Source organism: Diabrotica virgifera, chromosome 2, assembly GCF_917563875.1.
Source record: "Diabrotica virgifera virgifera chromosome 2, PGI_DIABVI_V3a".
NCBI classification, from domain to species: domain Eukaryota; kingdom Metazoa; phylum Arthropoda; class Insecta; order Coleoptera; family Chrysomelidae; genus Diabrotica; species Diabrotica virgifera.
The window spans coordinates 39,757,432-39,780,565 of record NC_065444.1 but is presented as its reverse complement, the minus strand read 5'-3'; the positions used below and the strand labels follow the sequence as shown (position 1 = coordinate 39,780,565).

The window sequence follows — 23,134 nt, the reverse complement described above, 5'->3', positions numbered from 1 at the left end:
TTGAAAGGGTGTTCAATTATCTGTTCAGTATTATAAAAATTAAAATAAATATTTATACAGGTTGGCCAAAAAAAGTTTTGTAATTAAATTAATTGACAAAAAAAGAAGAATATATAATTTATTTAATTCAAAATAAAACTTCTTAAATAAAATTTATTTAATTCAAAACAAAAAAGGAGACAAGACGTTGTGCAAAAACTGCAGAGGTATAATTATAACCAGTGCAATAGGGAGGTTGTATGACCGAGTATTAAAGAAAAGGGTGGACTTAGAAATTCAGGACATGGAAGCACAAAGTGGTTTTCGCGCCGGTAGATCGTGCGCAGATAACGTATTCGTGATGCAACAAGTAATAGAGAAAAGAAACGCAAGGAATCTGTCTACTCACCTAACATTTATTGATCTGGAAAAAGCCTACGACACGGTACCTTTCTTCTTTCAAAGAAACTCTTTAAAATTTTGACGACGATAGGCACAAGTGAAGCATATGTGCGAGCAATTCAAAATATGTATTAAAACCCGAAAAGCTGTATTAGACAGGGAAAATATATGTCGAAACCATTCCCTGTTACAAAAGGGTTAAGGCAAGGGTGCTGCGTATCGCCAACACTATTTAAAATATACATCCAGAAAGCTCTGGAGCAATGGAGGAAAACAGTTGCTGGGATGGGAATGATTGAATAAAACTGGTTAACAACTCTGTTTTTTGCTGATGACCAAGTAATTCTGGCCAACGATGAAAATGATATGGAATATATGCTAAGAAAGTTACAGATCGAATATGAAAAATGGGGACTATGTATGAACATGGAGAATACGGAACATTTGATAATAGGAGAGGTAACCGAAGATCCGGAACTAGAGTTAAGAAGTATGAGCAAATGTAAGGAATATAGATATTTAGGAATCATAATATCAGAAGAAGGAACTACAAAAAGAGACATACAGCATAGGATACAGCAAGGAAGGAAAGCAACTCGTATTTTAAATGGTCTACTATGGTCTAACAAGGTGAATCTGGACACAAAATTAACAATCTACAGAACAATTGTGGAACCTATAATACCTTATGAAGCAGAGTGTTGGCAACTCACAGGAAAGGAATGAAAAATATAGAAGTAGCGGAGATGGATTACTTACGTAGAGCATGCAGGGTATCTAGATTAGAACACGTACCAAATTAAGAAACAAAACGACGGACAAAGAGTGTATATTCCACGGTTGACCATAGAGAAACAAAGAAATTGCTATGGTATGGTCATGTTATGAGGATGTCAGAGGAAAGATGGCCAAAAACAGCATTAAATGACACACCCATAAATATAAGAAGAACAGGAAGGCCTACAGAAACATGAAAGAAAGGCATAGAACAGTCTATGGCAGATAGAGCTATTGAAGAAAACGAATGGGTGGATAGAAAACGATGGCGAACGAAATGTGGTATGCGGAGGAGACCGTAGAAAAGCAATGGTTATTTGTGAAATAAACATTTATTTCTGTTTTCTGACAACAGTAAAATGTATTTTCAAATAAAATAAATTATATACATTTTTCTTTTTTTTTATTAATTAATTTAATTAAATAAATTTTTTGGACACCCTCTATAAATAATTATGTTAATAAAATAAGAAGTGGTTGAATGCTCTTATATATGAATTTTACGAAATAAAAGGCAGATATCGAGCACTGAATTTTACCTACCTCCATCTTCAAAAAATGTAGAAGTATACCTGCACTTCTTGACGAAATGCCCCTGAAGATGCTCTAGAAGCGAAAGTATACTTGGGCAAGATTAAATAAAATTCAGTGCTCGACATCTGCCTTTTATTTCGTAAAATTAAAATTATCTTATTGTTTACAAAACTGAATAAAGAATTGAACACCCATTTAAATGAGCTACCACACGACCCCTACTACCATTTAAAAAATCATAAATTACGTCATCACGCCCAGATTGATAACGTCACTAGTATGAAATATAATATATCAAAAAATTGTAATTTAAAAATAAAATCGACCTGTTTTGGCATTTCCTTAAAATCTAAAACTTACTGCCAAATATCGAGGTGGATTCTTTTTTTGACCCACCCTGTATATTCAGAAACTGTGTATGTATACTTGCCAACAAATTATTGCAGAAAACCGTATCTTGATCCTCTTACAAAGTCATTTTTATTTGAATAGTATCGTTAAATTTTGAGAGGTAAACATACTGAATAGCAGGTGTAATAATTAAACGTACAACAGATTAACAATAGATCACTTTCTACCTGTACTAGAAACTTAACCACACTACTCAAATGCAAATCACTATTTAATAAGCTTAAGATTAAGGTTTGCTGAAATATCTTGATGGCAACTATACACATACTTTATTAGTTGGTTTAGAAGTGGCCAATCTCTTGATATTTGGATCGTACCAACATTCACACAGAAATGTCGTTCCTTGAGTGAACCAGATCTTAATGATCTTTAGATTTGTCGAGACTGAATGAAGGCTCTGAAAAGGACCCTATTAATAATATAAAGAATTTAAAATTCTGAAAGTAAACTTTTAAACTATTTTTTCATGATGTGAGCTTTTGAATATTTTGAATAAAAAAAAGATCATGAAGTTCCCAGAAAGCAACGAAGAAAGTCACTATATTATAACGAGCGATCCACAATTATTGGGATCCAAGCTAGCCGTGCAAAAAATTACGTATGTCTTGTTTTAATCTGAATTTATATCATTGGTTTATCAATTAATTGTGATTAACATTATAAAACATAAAAAATCAGTAAAAACATTTAACACATAACTTAAAAAAAAGAATTAACAAAATTATAAGTAACAATAATAAATAAAATCAAACAAGATGCTGTATATATATCCACCACCAGCATCCCTACATAACCTAACTTTTCTTGCTAAGTTGACGTACACTGCAAAGTTGACGTAAACTGGAAAGTATATCTGAATTAAGAATAGACATGCACTGTATAGCTATCTCTGTCGTTCAGAGCCACCTATGGTGACAATAATTTTGGATCACACGTTATGTTGAATGGGTTACACATGCGAGTTCATTTTGCATGAAGTAAAAGGCAGACGTACTCGAAATCATTTATTGTTAACTCCCGACGACCGGTTTCGGTCTCTATAATATGCAGAGCATCTTCAGGTCAACGGTTCCAAGTAACTAAATGATGCCGCTATAAGGGGCTCCTTCTATTGTCTTCAATAACATGATTTATTGCTCAAATTATGCTAATGGGGATATGATCGGAGAGACGGAAAATTTTGTATAGGTTAACAAGTATATGGATAAGTTCTTGAGGGTAGGGAGAAAAGTGGCGAGAGACAGCCAACAAATCTATGTTTGTTATTTTGTTTGTTAAATAGATTAAAAATAAATGTCATATTTAGTTTTAATATGTAACAGTTTTAAAGTTTTATTTATATTTATTAAAAGATTTGTATTTATTTATGCGTTGGTGAGTGTAAAGCTGACAACTTTTGGATCAAAAGAGTTAATATCTGATACCTATTGGTGTTAAAAACACAATTGTTAAGGTTATTGCCCATCGATGTTCCAATGTAAGGAGCAGTGGTCGTATACAGGAAGAAACAGTCAGAAAAGTCAAAAATGTAACTAAATAATTGTATTAAAAATCATATGATAAAATGTGATTTGGTTAACATCAATGTAGGTACCTGAAATTGAAAATCAAAACAGAAGGGAAAGAAAAGAAAGAAACCAAAGGGTGAGTTGTGGAGTTGGGTAGAAAATTATATAAGTGAAATATTCAGTTGAAAGTTAATTGAAAAGAAAAGTGGGCAATTGCTTTATTAATTGAAACAGATATGTAAAACCATTACATATTAAAATTAAATATATGACATCCATTTTTAATCTATTTCACAAAACAAAATAACAAACATACAGTTGTATAATATTTTTTGGGAAAAATTTAGAAAATAAATTTATATCAGAGACCACGAAATTATAGATTTTCATCGCCCTGTGTATGACCAAAAATTGTAATAGGATAATTTAGTTAATAATCAGTGTTTTCGCAGAAAGTGAAATCGTTAAGAAGGTGGTTTTCTTAATGGGTTTTTGAACGGACTTAAAATAATAGTGCGGTCAGATTAGACAATACAGTTTTATTTCGCTTTGCAATGGACAATAAGACATTTTATAAAAAATTCGAAGAAGGTTAAGCGGTAAACAAATTTATTGACTTTAGAATGTAAGGCTTTTTGTTTAGCATTTTGAAACAACGAAAGTAATTTGATGTCTCTGAGAATTTAGCAAATTATAAAGTTGTATACAAATTAAATTGGTCCTTAAGAAATGGTAATATGGGTAGTGGGTAGAAAGGATGTTTTGTGATTGGTGGAAAACGATGGAAGGAAGGGAGGAGAGTGTTGAGTCTGATTTTGAGGGGAGAAAAAAGAGGCACTGTGTAAAAAATATCTGGAGACAGCAGTCCAGTTTTTTAAAAGTGAGAAGTCAGTGTAAAGTGGTGAAATTTGCCTTTGCAAGCAGAATCAAGTTAAAACGAAATCGTTGACCGGTTTGAGAAGTTAATTTTCCTGTGTCCTAGGAAGATTCCTGTTTCTGTCTAGAACGAGTAGCCGATTGGTATCTATTTGCACAAGATATCAAGCAGAGAGAAAACTGAGTCGAGAATTCGAGCGAGTCGTGTTTGTTTGTTTGTGAAGCAGTTTGGACGAGAGGGACCTTTCGCAACATCCTAAGAGTACGTGTGGGAGAATCGAGGACGACGAAATCCGGGAAAAGAAGTAGAGAAGAAACAAAAAGGTTAGTAAAATCATTTGTGAAACGGAGAAAGTTTGTTTATATCCACACCATATTTGCTTAATTTTTGTACTGAACAATTCTATAACATAATTAGTCAGTCCAAATTTTAAAGAAGAAATAGGTAGTCAATTCAAAAAGAGAAAAGCAAATTTTATTAAATTTTGTAAGAATAAATAACGAATTATTTAAATAATTTTTTTTTTTGTTAAAACAGAGGAGATATTAGAATTAAAGCTTAATTTAGTAGATGAGAAATAGTTGCAACAAAATTTAGATTTTAGCATATTTTTTAAATCCAATGTTTATGGTATATTGGATAAATAAATAATATTTTTTAACATTTATGTGGCATTGAGTGTGTTTAATTTTCCTGTTTTGTTCTGAATGGAGTAAGCAACTAGAGATACCAGAAGCCACAAACCAAAGGTAAAGCATCAAAAATAAAATAGCCCTGAGAATAAAGTTTATTAGAAAATTCAATTTAAATTTTATTTTGTTTTACATAAGCAGTAATTAAAATAATTGAGTAATTAATTAAATTAAGAATTTGCTCATCAATCTTATAAAAGAGAGAAATACAGAGCATAACAATACATTTGTTGGCTGTCTCTCGCCACTTTTTTCTCTACCCTCAAGAACTTGTCCATATACTTGTTAACCTATACAACATTTTCCGTCTGTCCAATCATATCCCAGTTAGCACAATTTGAGCAATAAATTATGTTATTAAAGACTATAAAAGGAGCCCCTTGTAGCGGCATTATTTAGTTACTTGTAACCGTTGACCTGAAGATGCTCTGCATATTATTGAGAGCGAAACCGGTTGTCGGGAGTTACTAATAAATGTTTGCGAGGACGTCTGCCTTTTACTTCATTCGTTATATTATTTTTAGATTTATTGTATTTACAGTTTGGATGGTTTGCAAGTCCAATAATGTTCGGTTCTTATCCGTATCAAATGGAAATAACAATAAATGAAAGAAGTGTTGTCCAGGGATTCGCACAATCGCGCCTTCCCTCTTTTACTGAAGAAGAAAAAGCTTATATCGCGGGCACTGTAGACTACTTTGGCGTTAATTATTATTCGAGTGTTGTGGCTGAAAACTTGCCAGATTTCAAAGATTTAGACGTTTCATGGGAAGCTGATGTTGAGGTGATACCATCTCAAGACCCGCACTGGGAAAATACGACAACACCTCAGTTTTCGGTAAGTTAATTCAATTTTATTGTAACTTTAGTACAATGTACTTTCGAAAAATCCTTCCAAGCCTCAATAGGTATTACATCAGGTCCTACTGCCTTCTCATTCTTCATCCTATTTAACACCTCGATAACCTCATATATCACTATCCCCGGTATAACATTCTCATTTGCAATCCCGCATCTTATATCTTTCCTCTGGTATTCTTCCTTTAGCAGCTTTCTAAAGCATTCATACATCTTTGCTTTATTCCAACATCGCTCTTTATCACTTTTTCATCCAAACTCTTAATTGGCTGTACATGAGTCAAGTAATTTGATATCTTGTCCCTTGCTTTAGCAGTGCTGTATATCTTGTTCATTCCCTCAGGTGCTTCCATGTATTTAGACAGATATGTGTGTGATCTTTCGTTAACAGCTCAGATACCTTGTATATCTCTTCATTTTACTCTGTTTTAGACCTGTCAAATATTTCTCTAGGGGGCCCTTTAGCTTAGCAGATATTTTTTTATCTCTTTCACCCGTAACACAACAACCCTCGAACCACAAAGGCGATTGCCTTTCCTTCTCTCCACTACTATAGGTAACATACTAACCTTCACTCTTCATAAAGAACTTATTAACCACAAACAAATCCCATTCCACTGCCAAGGCAATCACACTATTTCCTTCATCATTTTTTATTCCCATCTTAAAGCCTCTATGAACTTTTTGTATTCCTGCTATTTATCTACCGATATGTCCGTTTAAATCTCCTCCAATATAACACTTTCGTCTACAGGAATCTCGAGCACCTCGCAATCAGAGGCACTCCAAAATTCTTCTTTTTCCTGTTCTTCAAACCATCTTCGTTCCACCATCTGTGGAGCGTAGGCACATTTGTTGTTCACGTTGGTATTGCCCGAATCCAGTTGGTGAAAATATGTATAGTGGTACCTCGATATACGAGCGCCCTAATATACGAGTGTTTTGAGATACGAGCCGCCGAGCGAGCGATGTTTGCTTTGAGATGAGAGCAAAATTCGAGATACGAGGAACCGCTTTTTACTAAAATGTATGGCTCTTTCTGACTATCTACATCATGCCTCTTTTTGACTACCTACTTCTAACTTATATTATAAAATAAAAGCTAGTTTTACTGGTAATAGATTTTTACGGCACCGCCATAAAGATGATTTTACGGGTCTGTACACTATTACTTCCCAAATAGCACAATAAAAATATTTTAGTTTTATTGAAGGTTTATAAAGGTTATATTGTGGTAGATAAGAAGTTAATGGTTTTAAAGTTACCTTGTAGATATACTGCCAGAACTTTAAAACTGTTAAGCATGCATTTGTCACTAGTTTTAAAGTATCTAATAAGAATATCAAATAAGACTAATTAATCTTAATAGATAATTTGTCTTATTGTAGTTTTAAAATGGATTATTCTCAGTTCACTTTAAAACTAATCAGTTTTATGAAGAACTTCCGGACTGTTTGGTCTTATTAGATTCTAGTTTGTTACCTTTTAGTTTTATTGCAGTTTTAAAGATTCTTCTAAGATGACTAATAAAACCTATTGTTAAAACTACTTGATCTCAAGACTAATATGTCAGTAAAACATATGCCTTAAAATATTTTTTTTAGTTTTCTTTAAAGTTGCTTTCTTAAAAGCAATTAGTAGGCTATATTAAAACCAAACGCTCTTAACTGAATCAATTTGGTTATCGTAAAGGCTAAAGTATGCTTATTGTTAGAAACAATAAAACTAAACTCATCTCACCTTCTTTCATGTCCAAAATGGTCGGCCATTTGTTTTAGAGCATAACGGTGGTGTCGTGTGTTGAAAAAAGTAGAAGTACAGTTAGTATGGAAGAAGTAAGTCGCAAGTACTTAAAATATAAACGGACTGATCATTTAAAAAAAAATACAACACACACAGCACTACGACCTGTCGATTTTAGGTTAGATTCACATTAAAACCGAGTAGCATTATTGACAGCAGCATTAAAATTAAACGGTTTTAATTCCAAGGCAACCTTGCTTTTATGTAGAATATATGGACTAGCTACCAAATACATTTATTTGGATTTCGGCCATATTGCTTTTTGGAGATGCTGAAAGCCATGATAGATTACAATATAAGGCTTACATAAAAATTATAAATAAGCGACTTAAAGACATAAATTTGATTTATTTTAAAATTAAAACATTAAAATTGTAGATAAAATTATTTATCTTTCAAATTAATATTTTTCGGATTTAAATTTTTTTATTATTTTTATTTTTTAATCGCCAAAATCAGAAATTTTATGGCGCGTGAGTTATTTAGACCTATTTTTGTTAACATTATCAATAAAGTTAGGAAGTGTTTTTCTACCTTGGCAGTCCGAAATAACCAAGTACTTTTTATTATTTTATGGTTACAAATACGTATCTACCTATCATAACACATATGTAAAAATTTGTTGGTCTATATAGAGTATATGGGTTTAAAGAATCATTTAATATGGTAAATTGTCATTAAAGGCTACATTTAAGAAACCCTTTTTAAATCCTTTTTAAGTTTGTCATAAAACTGCCTGCACCTAAAGTGTCTTTTAACATGGTTTTAAAAGCACCTTCACGGCAGCTTTAAAACCAGTTGCTTAAGAAAACAAAGTTTTAAGAAGGTTTTTATTTTGGTTTTATTGACCCCTTTCAGAGTGGGCCCTTTTATGTTAAAAGCGGTTTTATTGCAACCTTAAAGTTTACTTAAAAACCAAATGGTTTTAATGTTAGTTTTATTCTACAGTTTTAACGCATCCTTAAAAGACTTAATAAACCTGTTCGTAGCTACTTGGGTTGGACCGACAAATGAAATAGACATTGTAAATTAATTCCGACAAAAATTCCTATTACGCGTTCCCATCCTAACCATATTGCACTCTTGATATTTGTGTAATTTACACGTGAAATCATTGAAAACATGAGTCAGGTGTACGAGTAATTACTGAGGTGCTTTTTGGGACTGGAACGGATTAATTTAATTTCAGTTAATTTCCCTTGTGAAAAATTGCTTTGACATACGAGCAGTTTGACATACGAGCAAGGTTACGGAACAATACCCTCGTATGTCTAGGTACCACAAAATAAATAAAAATATAAGCTCATATACTAGAACATTTAAATTCCAGGTCTACCCAGATGGCTTGTATAAACTTTTAAAATGGATTTCAAACAATTATAACAACATTTCAATTATGATCACCGAGAATGGGTATCCAGATAAAGGAGAAACGCTACAAGATGACGAACGAATAAGTTATATCCAGGTAATAACAAGAAATACTTAATTATACCGGGTGGTCACAACGGAACTTGTCCATATCTGGGGAATGAGCTATGGTATATTATAGTCTCGGGTCGACGTTAATTAGAAATAATTTACAGAGTTATAGATCTACTGCAAAATAACATAATCAAATAGCAAACAATAAAAAAAAAGAATGTGTGTGTACTTTGTACGCACGTAAGAAGTTATACTCCTATTATTATGATTTCAACGAAATTAATATACATTAAAGAGTTTATTTATATTTTTTAATACTTACTTAATAATTTTAATACTTACTACTTCTCAAAAATTTTTATTAAAACAATACTGAAAATTAAAAAAATAAAAGAATAAAACGCACACAAACACATTTAAAAATGCCACAAATGATTTCTGAACAATCATTGTTGGAAAAATTTTAACTAAATACATATTTTCTGAAAAAAAAATATATAATAATATACTTACAATCACAAAATGTATAAAAAAATAAAAAAATAAAAGTTTGTATTGGGGAATGAACCCGCGGACCATGGGTGCGGTTAGTTTTGAAATTCAAGTATCTGTAGACTTTGGCTACGGAGACATAAAATGCATTATGTTGGAAGATAGACCAACTGAACGTTTTAAACTTTTGACAGTTCTGAATTTAACCAAATTAGTTTGATTTTTGTGGAAATTAAATATTAAAATACAACAAAACATAGAGCAAGAAAACAATATTAGATGAATATTGGTAGAAATTTTGTTGGTAATCAAATTAAGTAAATCAAAGCATTACATACTAGGCAAGTTTATTTTACATTTTCCAAATAGGTACGTAACTATGTAATTTTTTATCACGATATTTAAACATTTAGAATTACGTACCTGTTGCTTTTACAAACTATTTAAAAAGTCACTACAATTTTAATCTTGCTTTTTTTCTCTGCCCTCACAACAATAAAAATAATACATATACACAATATTTGTTTACTCATAACCGATATATTGAACAATTTTATTGACAGTTCATTGTAATTACCCAATCAGAGCACGTTTAACGTTTCAGCTGCACCCAGGACCAAGAATTTGATGAATTCGCGCACATATAAATTTACTACCTGTTTTACCTAAACAGATATTGTAATATATATTATTTATATTATAATATATATTATTTAATTTACTTTTTCATCCCTGACTGTGATACCTAATTCGGAGTATTATCTTATTGTAATTTATTTGGTGCTACCGTAATATGTTTTGTCCTGATTGAACCTTTTTGTTAGCTGGCCTACTTCTATCCAACCTTGCTTGGTCTCGTCCACCTCAGTAGTTACTTACATAAAGGTTATTGCTATTCAACATTATTTCAGACATTCTCTCGTCGCTTCCATCTCTGTCACACTTTATTACAGTCTCAGTTTCCTTTCCACTCGGTTCAATCCACTTAAATTAATTCTGACGTTTATCTTCTTCTTTTTCTTTAGTTAGTTCGAGCGGTCTCCTAGTAACAGAGTTTACCACCATTAATGACACTTCATTGTTGAGTACTCTATGTCATCATTGACAGTAATTTGACTTTTCACCGGAAGGTCTTTACACCTGACCGGCTCACATGATGGTTCCTCTACATGCTGAAGTTCTTCAAGATTTTACAGTACAATAAGAACAAAATGCTATAAATAGCTACATATTAATGATGAAGTGTGTGCATCTCTATACTATATAATGTAAACTAGCTGATTCTTCCTCCTTCCTGTTTTATGGTAAGTTCCTTAACTGAGGTGGGCGTTGTCACCACTTGCTTTATTCTCATGTGTAATGTTGGATGTTTTTACATTGTAGGTCAGTCCGTTGTTTTCTATGTCCTGTATTTAAGCTGATGATGGCTTGTGTAAAGCCTAAACGCGTCCTTTTATGATTTTTAACAATAATAAATAACCTTGTGGTACCTCTTCGAGTTTTTTGTAACTGGTTACCTCGAGACCACATTTGAGTAATATGGATACTTCTCTTCATGTTTTATAAATTTACTCCTAGCGCGCCTAAAGAAGTATAACTTCAATTTTTTTTAAAATTTGCCCAATTTGAGGGCACTAAAATACACAAAACACTCAGAATTTGATATTTCTAGGGTAAAACACCTACTACAGCATTTCCTACAAGATCGAGGCCAAGTATGTCAATTTTGAAAAGAGATAACCTAGTAGAAAGCAACTTGGTTATACATTTTCGCAGAAATATTAAAATATTCTATTTTGAGGACGATTCCAAAACCTCGACTTTAAAGGAAAAGTGGTCTTCCTTGTGGAAAAGTGGTCAAGGTCAAATTTCACGAAACTTCGGTCAACGATAGTTCTCAGTGAGTAGATTAAAAAAGTCCATGGCACCTAGGTCTGAAAAACTATTATTCTCGAGCAGGCTTCTAAACTTCTGAAGTTCTAAATTATCCGAGCAAATGCAATGAAATAAAGTAATGACGAAATACTTGGGAAACAAGCAAATAATACAACCTAAATTTACATAATGACATGAAATCTACTAAATTACCAATGAAATATAAAAATCTAATACCTTTTTGGCAAATATACCGAGCTCAACATACGATACCGCAGGTTTATACAAGAGTTTGGGAACAGACTTAACTTTTAGGTATATAAAAAAAAACAAATAATTGCAAGCTGAATCTGAAAAAAAATAATTATTAACATAATACACCAACCAAATGTCTGCAATATAAATTCAAATAGTTACTCAAATCACACTAATTGTTCCCAAACAAACCCTACTGACTTCTGAAAAGGTTGCTGCCGCATACCGGAAAATGAGCACCATGGTGGTGCAATACTGTATCTCCTGTAGGTCCAGCTGTACAGGAAATCAGGAGCTGGAACCTCCCATAAGCTTGCCCCCAAGTGACTTGACTGTGGCCGTGGCTGGAATCGACGCCTTCCAGGTAGTTGAAGGATCTACGTGGTAGGTTTTAATATTTCTCCCAAATGGCTAAAAACAAACATTTCCCAGTCTTTCCAATAGAACATGTGTGAGAAAAAAAAACAAAAGGAGAAGTAATGAGGAAGAGGTTTTTATAATGAACAGCAATAAAAAAACACGTTCATTAACAAGGCTATCAAATATAAAAAGGTATTAGTTTGACCTTGAGGCAGAATTTGGATACAGAATTTGATATTTAGAATAAAATATATTGCCATCGTGATATGAGCATAACATTGGTTTTTTTATTCACAATTTATCAAATATTGGGTGTGGATAGACTTTATTAAACAAAAATTAAAACTATTAGAATTTTCTCCAAACAAATATTGTACACGGTGGAATGAATAAAAGAAACTAAATTCAATAATTAACAAATTTACTGGGAAAATTTAACTGGAAAGAATATTTTCAATGAAAAATGAAATGTAAGATCCAACCTAACCTTTATATGTAAAAAATATTTACAGGAATCTCCTTTATTGGTTATTGTTTTCCTCACGAACATGCTGGATGGATTTAGCAAACCCATGGGACACCATTTACACTTACAATTAAAATGTATTTCCCAATAAACTACTTAAAAAATGAAACCTTCCGCAATTATGGAACCAAAAGTTCGTCGACCTACTTCCAGCGCACTTTCACAGTCAAGTAAAGCACGACCGCCTTGTCAAATTTTCAGAACCCGAAAGAATATCTCTCACTAGGTGGCGCTTAGGTGTGGCATCGTTGCACGAAATTTTTAAATAAAAAAGATAATAATACGAAATAGTTATTTACGCGAAAATTAGAGAAATTAATTAAGAGAACAAGAGAAAATAATTATAAAAATAATTAAACAGCTAATTTCGTAATGTGAACCGTTACAAATTCAGGTACTAGGTTTACGTTAAGTGCTCTAATTCATGGTCAAGTGAATGAAAATATATACGATTGAAAGAACACAGACTCATCTTCGTCAGGCATATTTGCGTGTTGTATATGAATTCGTGGTCAAAAATAGATGCATCGTATTTTAGTCTTCAGAAAACCTCCGAAAAGTACTCAGAAAATTGAAGAAGTGCGATAAAAAATGTATTGCTAGATCGACATAAAAATTATCATGTTTTCATGAATGGTTCTCACTTATCCAATATCAGCATAGCTGCAATTTCACGGTATCTTTAGAAAATTACTGAATAGAGACGGATCTAGGGGGAATAGGGGAATTCCCCCCGTAACACGGACCACCATTAAAGAAAAAATTGTTGAAACATAAAAAATATATTAGCTGACATGAAACTTACAACAGACCGACAAATTCAACCCTAAGTTACCCGACAGCTAGGAAAATAAAGGGAACTTATTGCAAATGTTATTACACCTGTCTTTTATGTAGTTTGAGTTTATCTGTTTTCTGTATTTTGGGGTTGATGTTTTATTGGAAGTCTTCCCTCCCCAAGGTAAATGTTCCGCCACTGCTACTGGACCGACGTCAAAAAACTGAGGAATAACCACAATAAGTGCTGCTAGAGCAGCACAAAACATCTAACGTTTTCACGCATGCAGAATTGAGTGCTTCTAAAAAATATTAGATATGCCGACGAAGCAGTAGTTTTTTAAATAGCTTGCAAAGAATAATGTCCCGCATATCAGATATGAGTAGTGAACATGGACTTGATCTCAATATGAAAAAAAAAACAAAATACATACATGGTAGTACGTAAACGCGAAATATTAATTACAATATTCTATGGAAAAATCGGGTTTATGTCATCTTTGACTATCTGTGCTTTAAGATTTTGCCGATTTTTCTATGAGATCTATTATATTATGCCGTGTTAACTAACGACCCATCAGTATACTTAACATCGGGTTGATATCTTGCACAGCCTAAAAACCATAATACGCTGGTTATATGAGCACAAGTACCCACAGTTCTCGCACCAGATTGACAGGTACAGTAGTACCCGCTTATATGGTCTTCTGCAGGCTCATCTTCATCATCCTCTTCATCAACCGTGTAGGAAATGGATATTTGGCATTTTGGTGTTTTGTAGCTTGCCGAAACATTTACCGAAACATTTGCATTAGTGGCGGAACATTGGCCTTGGGGGAGGAGTCTTCCAATAAAATATCAACCCCAAAATACATAAAATAGATAAATTCAAACCACATAAAAAACATAGATAATAACATGTGCAATAAGTTCCCTTTATTTTCCTAACTGTCGAGATAATTGAGTTGAGTTTGTCTGTCTGTAGTAAGTTTCATGTCAGCTAATATATTTTTTATGTTTCAACAATTTTTTCTTTAATTCTGAACTGTGTTACGGGGCGACTTGCCCTATTCCCCCCTCGATTCGCCACTGTTCAGTAGTTTCCTAAATATGAGGTGGAACTGCAGCTATGCTGGTATTGGATAAGTGTAAAATATTCATGAAAACATGATAATTCTTATATCACTCTAGCAGCATATTTTCTTTTGCACTTCTTTAGTTTTCTGAGGATTTTCGGAGGTTTTCTGAAGACTAAAATACGATGCATCTATTTTTGACCACGAATTCATATGCAACACGCAAATATGCATGACGAAAATGAGTCTGTCTATTTTCAATCATAGATATTTTCATTCACTTAACCATGAATTGAGCACCTAACGTAAACCTAGTAACTGAATTCCTGAAGTTCAGAAGGCTGCTCGAGAATAATAGTTTTTCAGACTTAGGTGCCATGGACTTTGTTAATCTACTCTCTGAGAACTATCATTGACCGAAGTTTCGTTAAATTTGACCGGGACCACTTTTTCATAAGGAGTGTTTGCGGGGTCCTTTCCAGATCTTTCTAGAGATCCTTTTTGTCATACCAATATTTAACCCGAGCATACGTTATAATAATTCGTTTCCAAAATAGGGGAGTGCAATTAGAACGAAAATATGCATTATTTCGGAAAAATTCAAACAAGCTTATATTTTTCGAAAACTTTTTTTGTTAGTTTATATACATGTTAAAGTAAAAAGTGCGACTCGCAGATTTGGCCGCTAATTGTTTATTAATTGTTTAAACAATAACAATTGTTTTGAATAATTAATTTTAAAAATATCGTTAAATTCATCATTTTACTTTGATGAAACATGTTTATATTTTGTTTTTGATTATGCTTAATCCGAATATGGCATCGCAATTTGAAAATTCTTATACAGAAGCTCTTATACAGTGTGTCTGGGTAACTAGGAACCACATGAAAAACTCTTTTTTTATCAGTTTTACAAAAAAAAATATTCCTAATAAATTGCTCTGGATTTTCAAAAATATAAAACTGAACCATCAAATATCAAATTTTATAAATTTTATCCGAGTTGTGTCAAAAATATGAATTTCATTAAAGAGTAAAGTACCTTTATATTCCAGAATATCAAAAAATGCTATTATGAAAAGTTGTTTGAAATTAGAAACTATTTTTAAATACAATTACATTCTAATCGAAAAAAAAAATTCAATTTTTTCTCAAATTAGGGATACTCATCATCATTTTATTACAATTATGATAACTATTTTATTATCACTTTTAGGAAAAAAGTTATCCTTCATAAAATGCTCTCCCTGGTCTAAAGTCTAAGATAAAATCATCAGATATCAAACTTTTTTAATTTTATACGAGGTATGTAAAAAATATGAATTTTTCTTAAGAGTTAAGTGCCTTTAATATTCACAATATTTTAATTAGAAGGATGTAATTGAACACCAAAACAAATTCTTTAATTTCAAACAACTTTTCTTAATAACAATTTTCGATATTTTGAAATGTAAAGGTATTTTACTCTAGAGTGAAATTCATATTTTTTGACATACCTCATATAACATTAATTAAATTTGATATTTGATGATTGCATCTTAGATTATATACGATGCAGAGTATTTTATAAGGAATAACTTTTTTTCGTAAAACTTATAATAAAAAAGTTATCAATAGGTTCCTAGTTACGCAGACATACTGCATAAGAGCTAAAAAAAAATCTTTTTTGCACGATTGATAATTTTTGACTGTTTACCGTGACAGATTTTACGTCAGTAGGTGACGTTTACTAGCAACTCGACGGTAAGTAATCCAACTCGACGGTAAGTACTCCAACTCGACAGAATTTCTAAATATGGAATTTTATCGTCTGGTTTATTGACGACTGTAAAAGTACGCTGGATGTTCGTTTTTGTATTGGGTACTTTTACAATCATTAAACCATCGGTTTGTTGGATGTCATTCAAAGTAATATTATATAATTCTTCTCTTATACAGGCACCAGATATTCCCAATATCATTGCGACCTACAAATTATGAAAAAATCTTCATTAGAATATTTCTTTTACCTAAATTAGCTTATATTACCTTGTGAACTAGAAATTCTTCATCCGGTGCTTCCATCAGAGATTTTTCAAATTGCTCCCGTGTAAAAATGCTCGCTTTCTTAGGCCTATAGCCAACATTTTTTCTCTTCAAATACGCGATCAAAGTTGAAAACTTGGAAATATCAATACCATCATAAAGAAAAACGGTGGATTTAATCATTGAATATTCTGCCCAGAGGCTTCCAGGAGCTTTCAGCTGCATATGTCTTTGAACGAAATATGCCAAAAGAGTCTTTTCTTCGATTCTTAAATTCTTGCCTTCGCACCATTTTTTAAAACTTTGTAGGTATTTTGATAACGGATTTTGGATTTTTTGGGAATAATTGCGGAACACCCTTCTTCCCAAGCCCGTTCAATTTCTTCAAATTCAGTTTCGCTCATATTTTAATTTATAATAATCAAAATTGTACTTAAAATTATTGACAACTAACTAAATAAAAACTCAATTCTCCATTGTTGTTATGCACCCTAGTTACTACCTAACAACCAAAGTATCTATCTTGATAAAATGAATGAAACTAGTCAATATGACGAAAATGTTTAATTTTATAATTTATAATGGTATCAATCGTGCAAAAAACGTTATAAGCATGTCGAACGTTAAGGGTAACCGATCTCAGACAATAATTGGAGTCGTCGCGCCGCTCCTCCTCCAAACAATTGTCTTCGATCGGTGTAAAACCCTTATCGTTCTCCATACTTAATATACTATTTAGCCCTAGTATTTTAGGTAAGTTTTACAGAAAAAAGTTTTGATCACTTTGTATAAACATTTTTTAGCTGGTAATTTTCGGTTTTTGTATTACATTTTTGTTACCTTTCTTAATTTTCTTAAAAAGAAATAGTTTATTTTATTTCTAAAGTAAAATAATTTAGTGCATTTTAAAGATTACATCCTAAGCTCCAAAAAGTCACTTATAAAACTGTAATAGATCTGTTCAATCTGAGTAATACCGTCTTAAAGTGGTGGTAATTCTATAAAACTACGAAGATTTCAAAAATTACATTTTTTGAGACGTCATATCATTTGAATTAAATTTTTGAGTTTTTTTTTTAATAACACATCATTTAGTAAGATCCCTGAAAGGTAAGTTGTGCAAAATTGAGAGTTTTATAACAAAAATTGTATTAGTTACACATTTTTAAATCATTTTTAAACAAACTTCATGTAAGGCTCAATTTCCGCCCACACCGTACTTATGCCCACACATTTTATTTCTTTCTATTATAACCATAAGCTAGCTTAATTATTCTTCGTTCATGTTCAATTTATAAAATTTCATTTAATCCATTAGTTAAAGAATTACATTAAAATAACTCAAGCGTGCACTTCGCCGTACGCTAGTTTACAGTGCGCCAATGTTTGTGAGAAGGGTGACTTTAGCGTCATAAATAAAAAATTATAGAAGATACAGATTTAATTTTAGAAAAATCTTTATATAAGGTTTGTTTTGTAAACTTTGCTGAATTTTTCAATGGTCAAATCAGTTTTTTTCTAAAATTTATATTTTCGGAGTTATGTATAAAACATCTAATTTCGTAGTTCATTTGTTTAATAATAAATGAAGCACCCACTTCTTGAGTAGAACTTTTTGATATGTTGTTTATTAAACATTTCTTAATGAAATTGCAAAAAGTTCTATCTTGTTTGATTTTTTCCGAAGTGAAAATCTATATGCACTCCCCTACAAGATATGACCAGAACTTTTCTTTTAATGGTTGTAATGTAATGTAATGTAATATATTGGTTGACCACCCAGTACCTATATATCACAAATTTTTAAACTTTTAGCGACACCTTAGCAAGGTACGAGACGCATTGGATGAAGGAGTCCAAGTTCTTGGTTACACATTTTGGAGTCTGATGGACAATTTCGAATGGTTAATGGGCTATGAGTGAGTTACTCAAATTAATTATTTTAATACGTCTCTTTTTTTTCTTTTTTCTCGGTCCACCTCGTTTTCTGTTTCCTTCTGGTTGCCATTTTAGTATATCCTTGGGATTCATTGTTCATATATTTTTTGAAAGTTAATTATTATACAGGGCAGCGTCAAAGTATGGAAACACGGTAATTTCTAGGAAACCGCTGAAATGATTTTTATAGATTTGGGTAAATAAGGGTTTTCTAATACGGCCGATATTATAGTGGCAATTACATTGTTGTCAAATATTCCGTTTCTCTGGAAATCTAATGAATTTTATGATTTCAAATGGAACACCCCGTATATTTTTTGCGTTTTAACGTCCTTAAGAGCAAACAGTAGCGATCAACAGGTAGCAACAAACGCGTTCCAAGATTGCGGCTCTATTTTTGAATATTTTGTCGAGATATTTGGCACACATATTCGTAATTAAGTATTTTCTATGGGAAATAAGCCACAATTTGACTAAAAAATGAATTTATTAACGTTTCGAAGCCCAAATCGGGTTTCGTTGTCAAAATACAAAATAATATTTTGACAACGAAATCCGATTTGGGCTTCGAAACGTTAATAAATTCATTTTTTTAGTAAAATTGTGGCTTATTTCCCATAGAAAATACTTAATTATAAAAATGCCACAAGGAAATAGCTTCAGAACAATATCCGTAATATAATAAAGAATGGCGGTACAGAGCCCAATTTCAGAAATATGTTAGTATGTGGAAATTACTCTATAACTAAATAAAATATTGAAAAAAGGAGCCTGTACCGCCATTAAGAAAGACAAAAAATACACTTTCTTCAAATAAACTTTATTATCCCGTGCCTAGATTTTGTGTCACCTGGGAACTACTAAAAATCGAATTTTTTATAACAAGAAATCGAACGTCACTGACTTGGCAACATTTCGCGCCTATGTGTATAAAAACTATTGTTTTTGATAGTATAAACGTCACTGTCAGTGTCGAATTACCGATGCACTGTTGCCTCAATTTTGAAAGTTCGCAGAACTTTCGCAATCTTGGACCGCGTTTGTTGCTACCTGTTGATCGCTACAGTGTGCTCTTAAAAAATACTGATTATTTTTCATGTTATATTTCCTGTACCTAAATTCCATAATTTCGGAGTTATTGCTACATTTATTAAAACAAATGTTTTTAAACAAATTATAAAATCAACTTTTTCGATCCGGATAGACATTATTTTAGGTTCTCTGAATCATTGGGAACAAAAAAGATCTTTAGTAATTTTTCTATAAAGTTAATCGTTTCCGAGTTATGGGCCATTTCACGAACATACGCCTGTTTTGGATTACTTCGAAAACGAATATTTTACTGTGCAACATAAGAAGTACGAAAGTAAATGGCGCTAATAATTATTCCAATAAACAACAATGTAATTTCCAATTTACTTTCGTTCTTTATATTTTGCACAATAAAATATTCGTTGTCGAAGTAATCCAAAACAGGCGTATGTTCGTGGAATAGGGTATATAAACAATGTAACACTGAAAAAAAAATCGAAAAATTAAGATTTTCAAGATTCGAAAACACACGTAAAAAAATATTTTTTGAAATTACGAAGTACCTAAATTCAAGCTCAAGCCTTGTTTTATCAGCTCCCTTTAAGAATTTTTGGCACGTTTTATTCTAAAACATTGTTTTTTTTTTAATGTTAATGAAGCGCATATGAGAGGACGGGCGATCGGGCGATCGGGCTGCATTAACAACAGAAAAGAGTGTTTTAAAATGCAATAAGCCCAAATTAATTATCGGTAGCTGATAAAATAAGGTTTGAACTTGAATTTAGACCCTTTGTTTTTTCAAAAATAATATTTTTTACTTATGTTTTTGAACCTAGAAAATCGTCATTTTTCGATTTTTTTAGTTTTAACTTGTTTATAACTATAACTTTAGTTATAGGAAACGATTAACTTTAGACGAAAATTACAATAAACATTTTTGTTTCTAATGATTCAAAGAACCTAAAATATTGTCTATGTGGGCCGAAAAATTTGATTTTTATAATTTGTTTAAAACTTTTTTTTAACAAATGTAGCCATAACTCAGAAATTATGGCATTTAGGTATAGGGAATATAACATGAAAAATAATCAGTATTTTTAAGGACGTTAAAACGCAAACGATATACAGGGTGTTACATTTGGAATAATAAAGTTCAATATATTCCCAGAAAAGCGGAAGCTTTGGCAACAATGTAATTACCACTATAATATCGGCCATATTAGAAAACTCGTTAACAGTATCGGCGCTAGGGTATAAGGTGCCCGCCTGCATAGGCGCCCTCCTGTTTTTTTTTTAATTAGTGTTTTGTATAATACCAGCAGAAAAAAGCTTATTTTGGCGCCCTCAAACAGGGGCGCCCGCCTGCAGTGCATCCCTTACAGGCCCGTTATCGCCGGCCCTGTGTCCGAACTAAATAAGTTGTTTTGTTGATAAGTCATTCGTAATTGTTTGTTTCATTCCCTTTATTTCTCTAATCAGTTTCTTGGTAATCCTTAATCTTCTAGATCTTTCTGCTGCTCTTTTCCAAAAATACATTTTCGTTGTTCTCAGGGTTGCCAGTATTCTTTCTTTTAGTGGCCGTACCTCACAGCTGTCTTCACTCCGCTTCAAATGTTAGAATCAGTATGGTTGTATATTGCAAGCGGGTTTGCCATTCTGTGAATTTATTATAAATAAATCCTCCTTTAGTATTCCACAGCAGTTAACAATAATCCTCTATAAGTACAGTATCCGCCAAAATAAAAAGTACCGAATATAAAAAATATATTTTTATGAATGAATTTTTATAATACATGGTGCATCATGGCGTTGCAAACAAACTTTATAACGTTTCTGAAGATCACTAAACCTATTTAAGAGACGTGGTTACTGCAAATGTTGAAAATAAGATATTATTCTTTGCCATAGTCCTTCAACAGTTTCTGGCGGATTTTCCGAGCGAAATATGGAGTTCTTCATCATACCCCAAATGTAGGCATCAGGTGGTGTTAAGTCCAGTGGTTAATTAGGTAGATACTCGAAATCTGTGAGACAAGAAATTATTCTGTTACAAAAATGTTCACAAAGCAAATTTATGGAGCGTTTGAATGTATTATGGCTTGTTGCGCTGTTCTGTTTAAACCATGGCTTACGGTTTCTTAAATTACGCGCACGACAAAAGGTTTTTAAACCTCTGACAAAAAGAGTCACAACATTCTGTCTGTACCGCGTTGTTAAAATGTTGTTGATATCTTTCTGACACTTGTTTTAAACTTATAGTATGCCATTATTCCTACCAATTCCGTGTGAGCGGAAATAATGTTCTACTAAAAAAATTTTTTCTTCGGTAGAAAGAACCATAATGAGAAAGATTTTAACCGTAACGTAATATCAAGTTGACTAATGACAAGTATAGCAAATATGATAAATGCAACTTGCGTGCGCAATTTCACAGCCTTTTTAATTTCGGTACTGTTTATTTTGGCGGATAGCGTACCTGATTAATATTACTTTTCACGACCGCTGTCGTGAAGAGCGTCAAAGTTGTCAAACAAATTCTCATTTAGTTTGTACGGGGCTATCCTTTACACTGCATTGCATGTTTAAAATACGCTGTAGAGTGATACTTTTCACTATAGACTCATATATCCTTTTTTATTTTCTTTGCTGATGAATAAGTCCCATAAAATACTTTTATTCTATAAAAAATAATTTCTTATTCACTATAACAAAGATACAAATTTATTAGAATAAATTTGTCAGGTTTATCTGTCTATTCAGTATATCTATCAGGTTTTGGCTATCGTTCGTCTTTTTTTGCCTTAGACAGAATATTTCGGTGCATGTTCATCTCAATATAACTCCGGTAATATTGCTCGAACTTACTTGGTGTTAATAATCTCGAAACACTTATGATAACTTCATAAGGAATTTAAAATAGTTTTTCTTTGAAAATACAAGAAATATATACCCCTAATGATATTATTGACACTGCCTGGGAAGCTAACGCCTAGGCCAAGAAAAAAATCTTTTTTGTTAGGCCATATATCGTAATCGAAAAACCATCAACACTACAGTTTTTAAGTATATTATTTAAATTTTTTTAGCACGAAATATGGACTTTTTGAAGTGGATTTTAACAGCCCTGATAGGACTAGAACTCCCAAAAAATCTGCGGATTATGTTAAGAAAGTATACGAGTCTAGATGCCTTTTGGAGGACAGTTCTGAATGTTATGATTAGATACAAGTTTTTGTAATAAAAGTAAAAAAATAAAATTAAGTTTCTGATAGCATAAGTTTTTAAGGTACCAAGGGTATTTTATAAGGATAATAACGCTTGAGGTATATAAGTTGACCGAAAGCGTTATTTTCTATAATACCCGTGGTGCCTTCAACGTTTAATGTCCGACTAAATACTTCTTTATATGCAAAAAATTTGAATGAATTTTAAATTAATTAGTTTTCAAAAAAGTACATTTATTTAGCAGCAATACTCGTAACGTAATAGTCGGAGAGATAGAAGCGGATTTT

The 23,134-nt window shown here is 32.1% G+C and overlaps 1 protein-coding gene across 1 annotated transcript in view; it reads left to right on the top strand.

Annotated features, from left to right (window-relative positions):
- Nucleotides 1–22,893, top strand: part of LOC114328483 (myrosinase 1) — a 50,640-nt gene extending 27,747 nt beyond the window's left edge. The window contains exons 6-9 of the mRNA XM_028277339.1: nucleotides 5,722–6,018; nucleotides 9,172–9,309; nucleotides 18,468–18,571; nucleotides 22,709–22,893. Coding sequence (XP_028133140.1) covers nucleotides 5,722–6,018; nucleotides 9,172–9,309; nucleotides 18,468–18,571; nucleotides 22,709–22,844 — 675 coding nt within the window. The 3' untranslated portion in view covers nucleotides 22,845–22,893. The remainder of the gene's footprint in view (nucleotides 1–5,721; nucleotides 6,019–9,171; nucleotides 9,310–18,467; nucleotides 18,572–22,708) is intronic.
- Nucleotides 22,894–23,134: the final 241 nt, after the last annotated feature.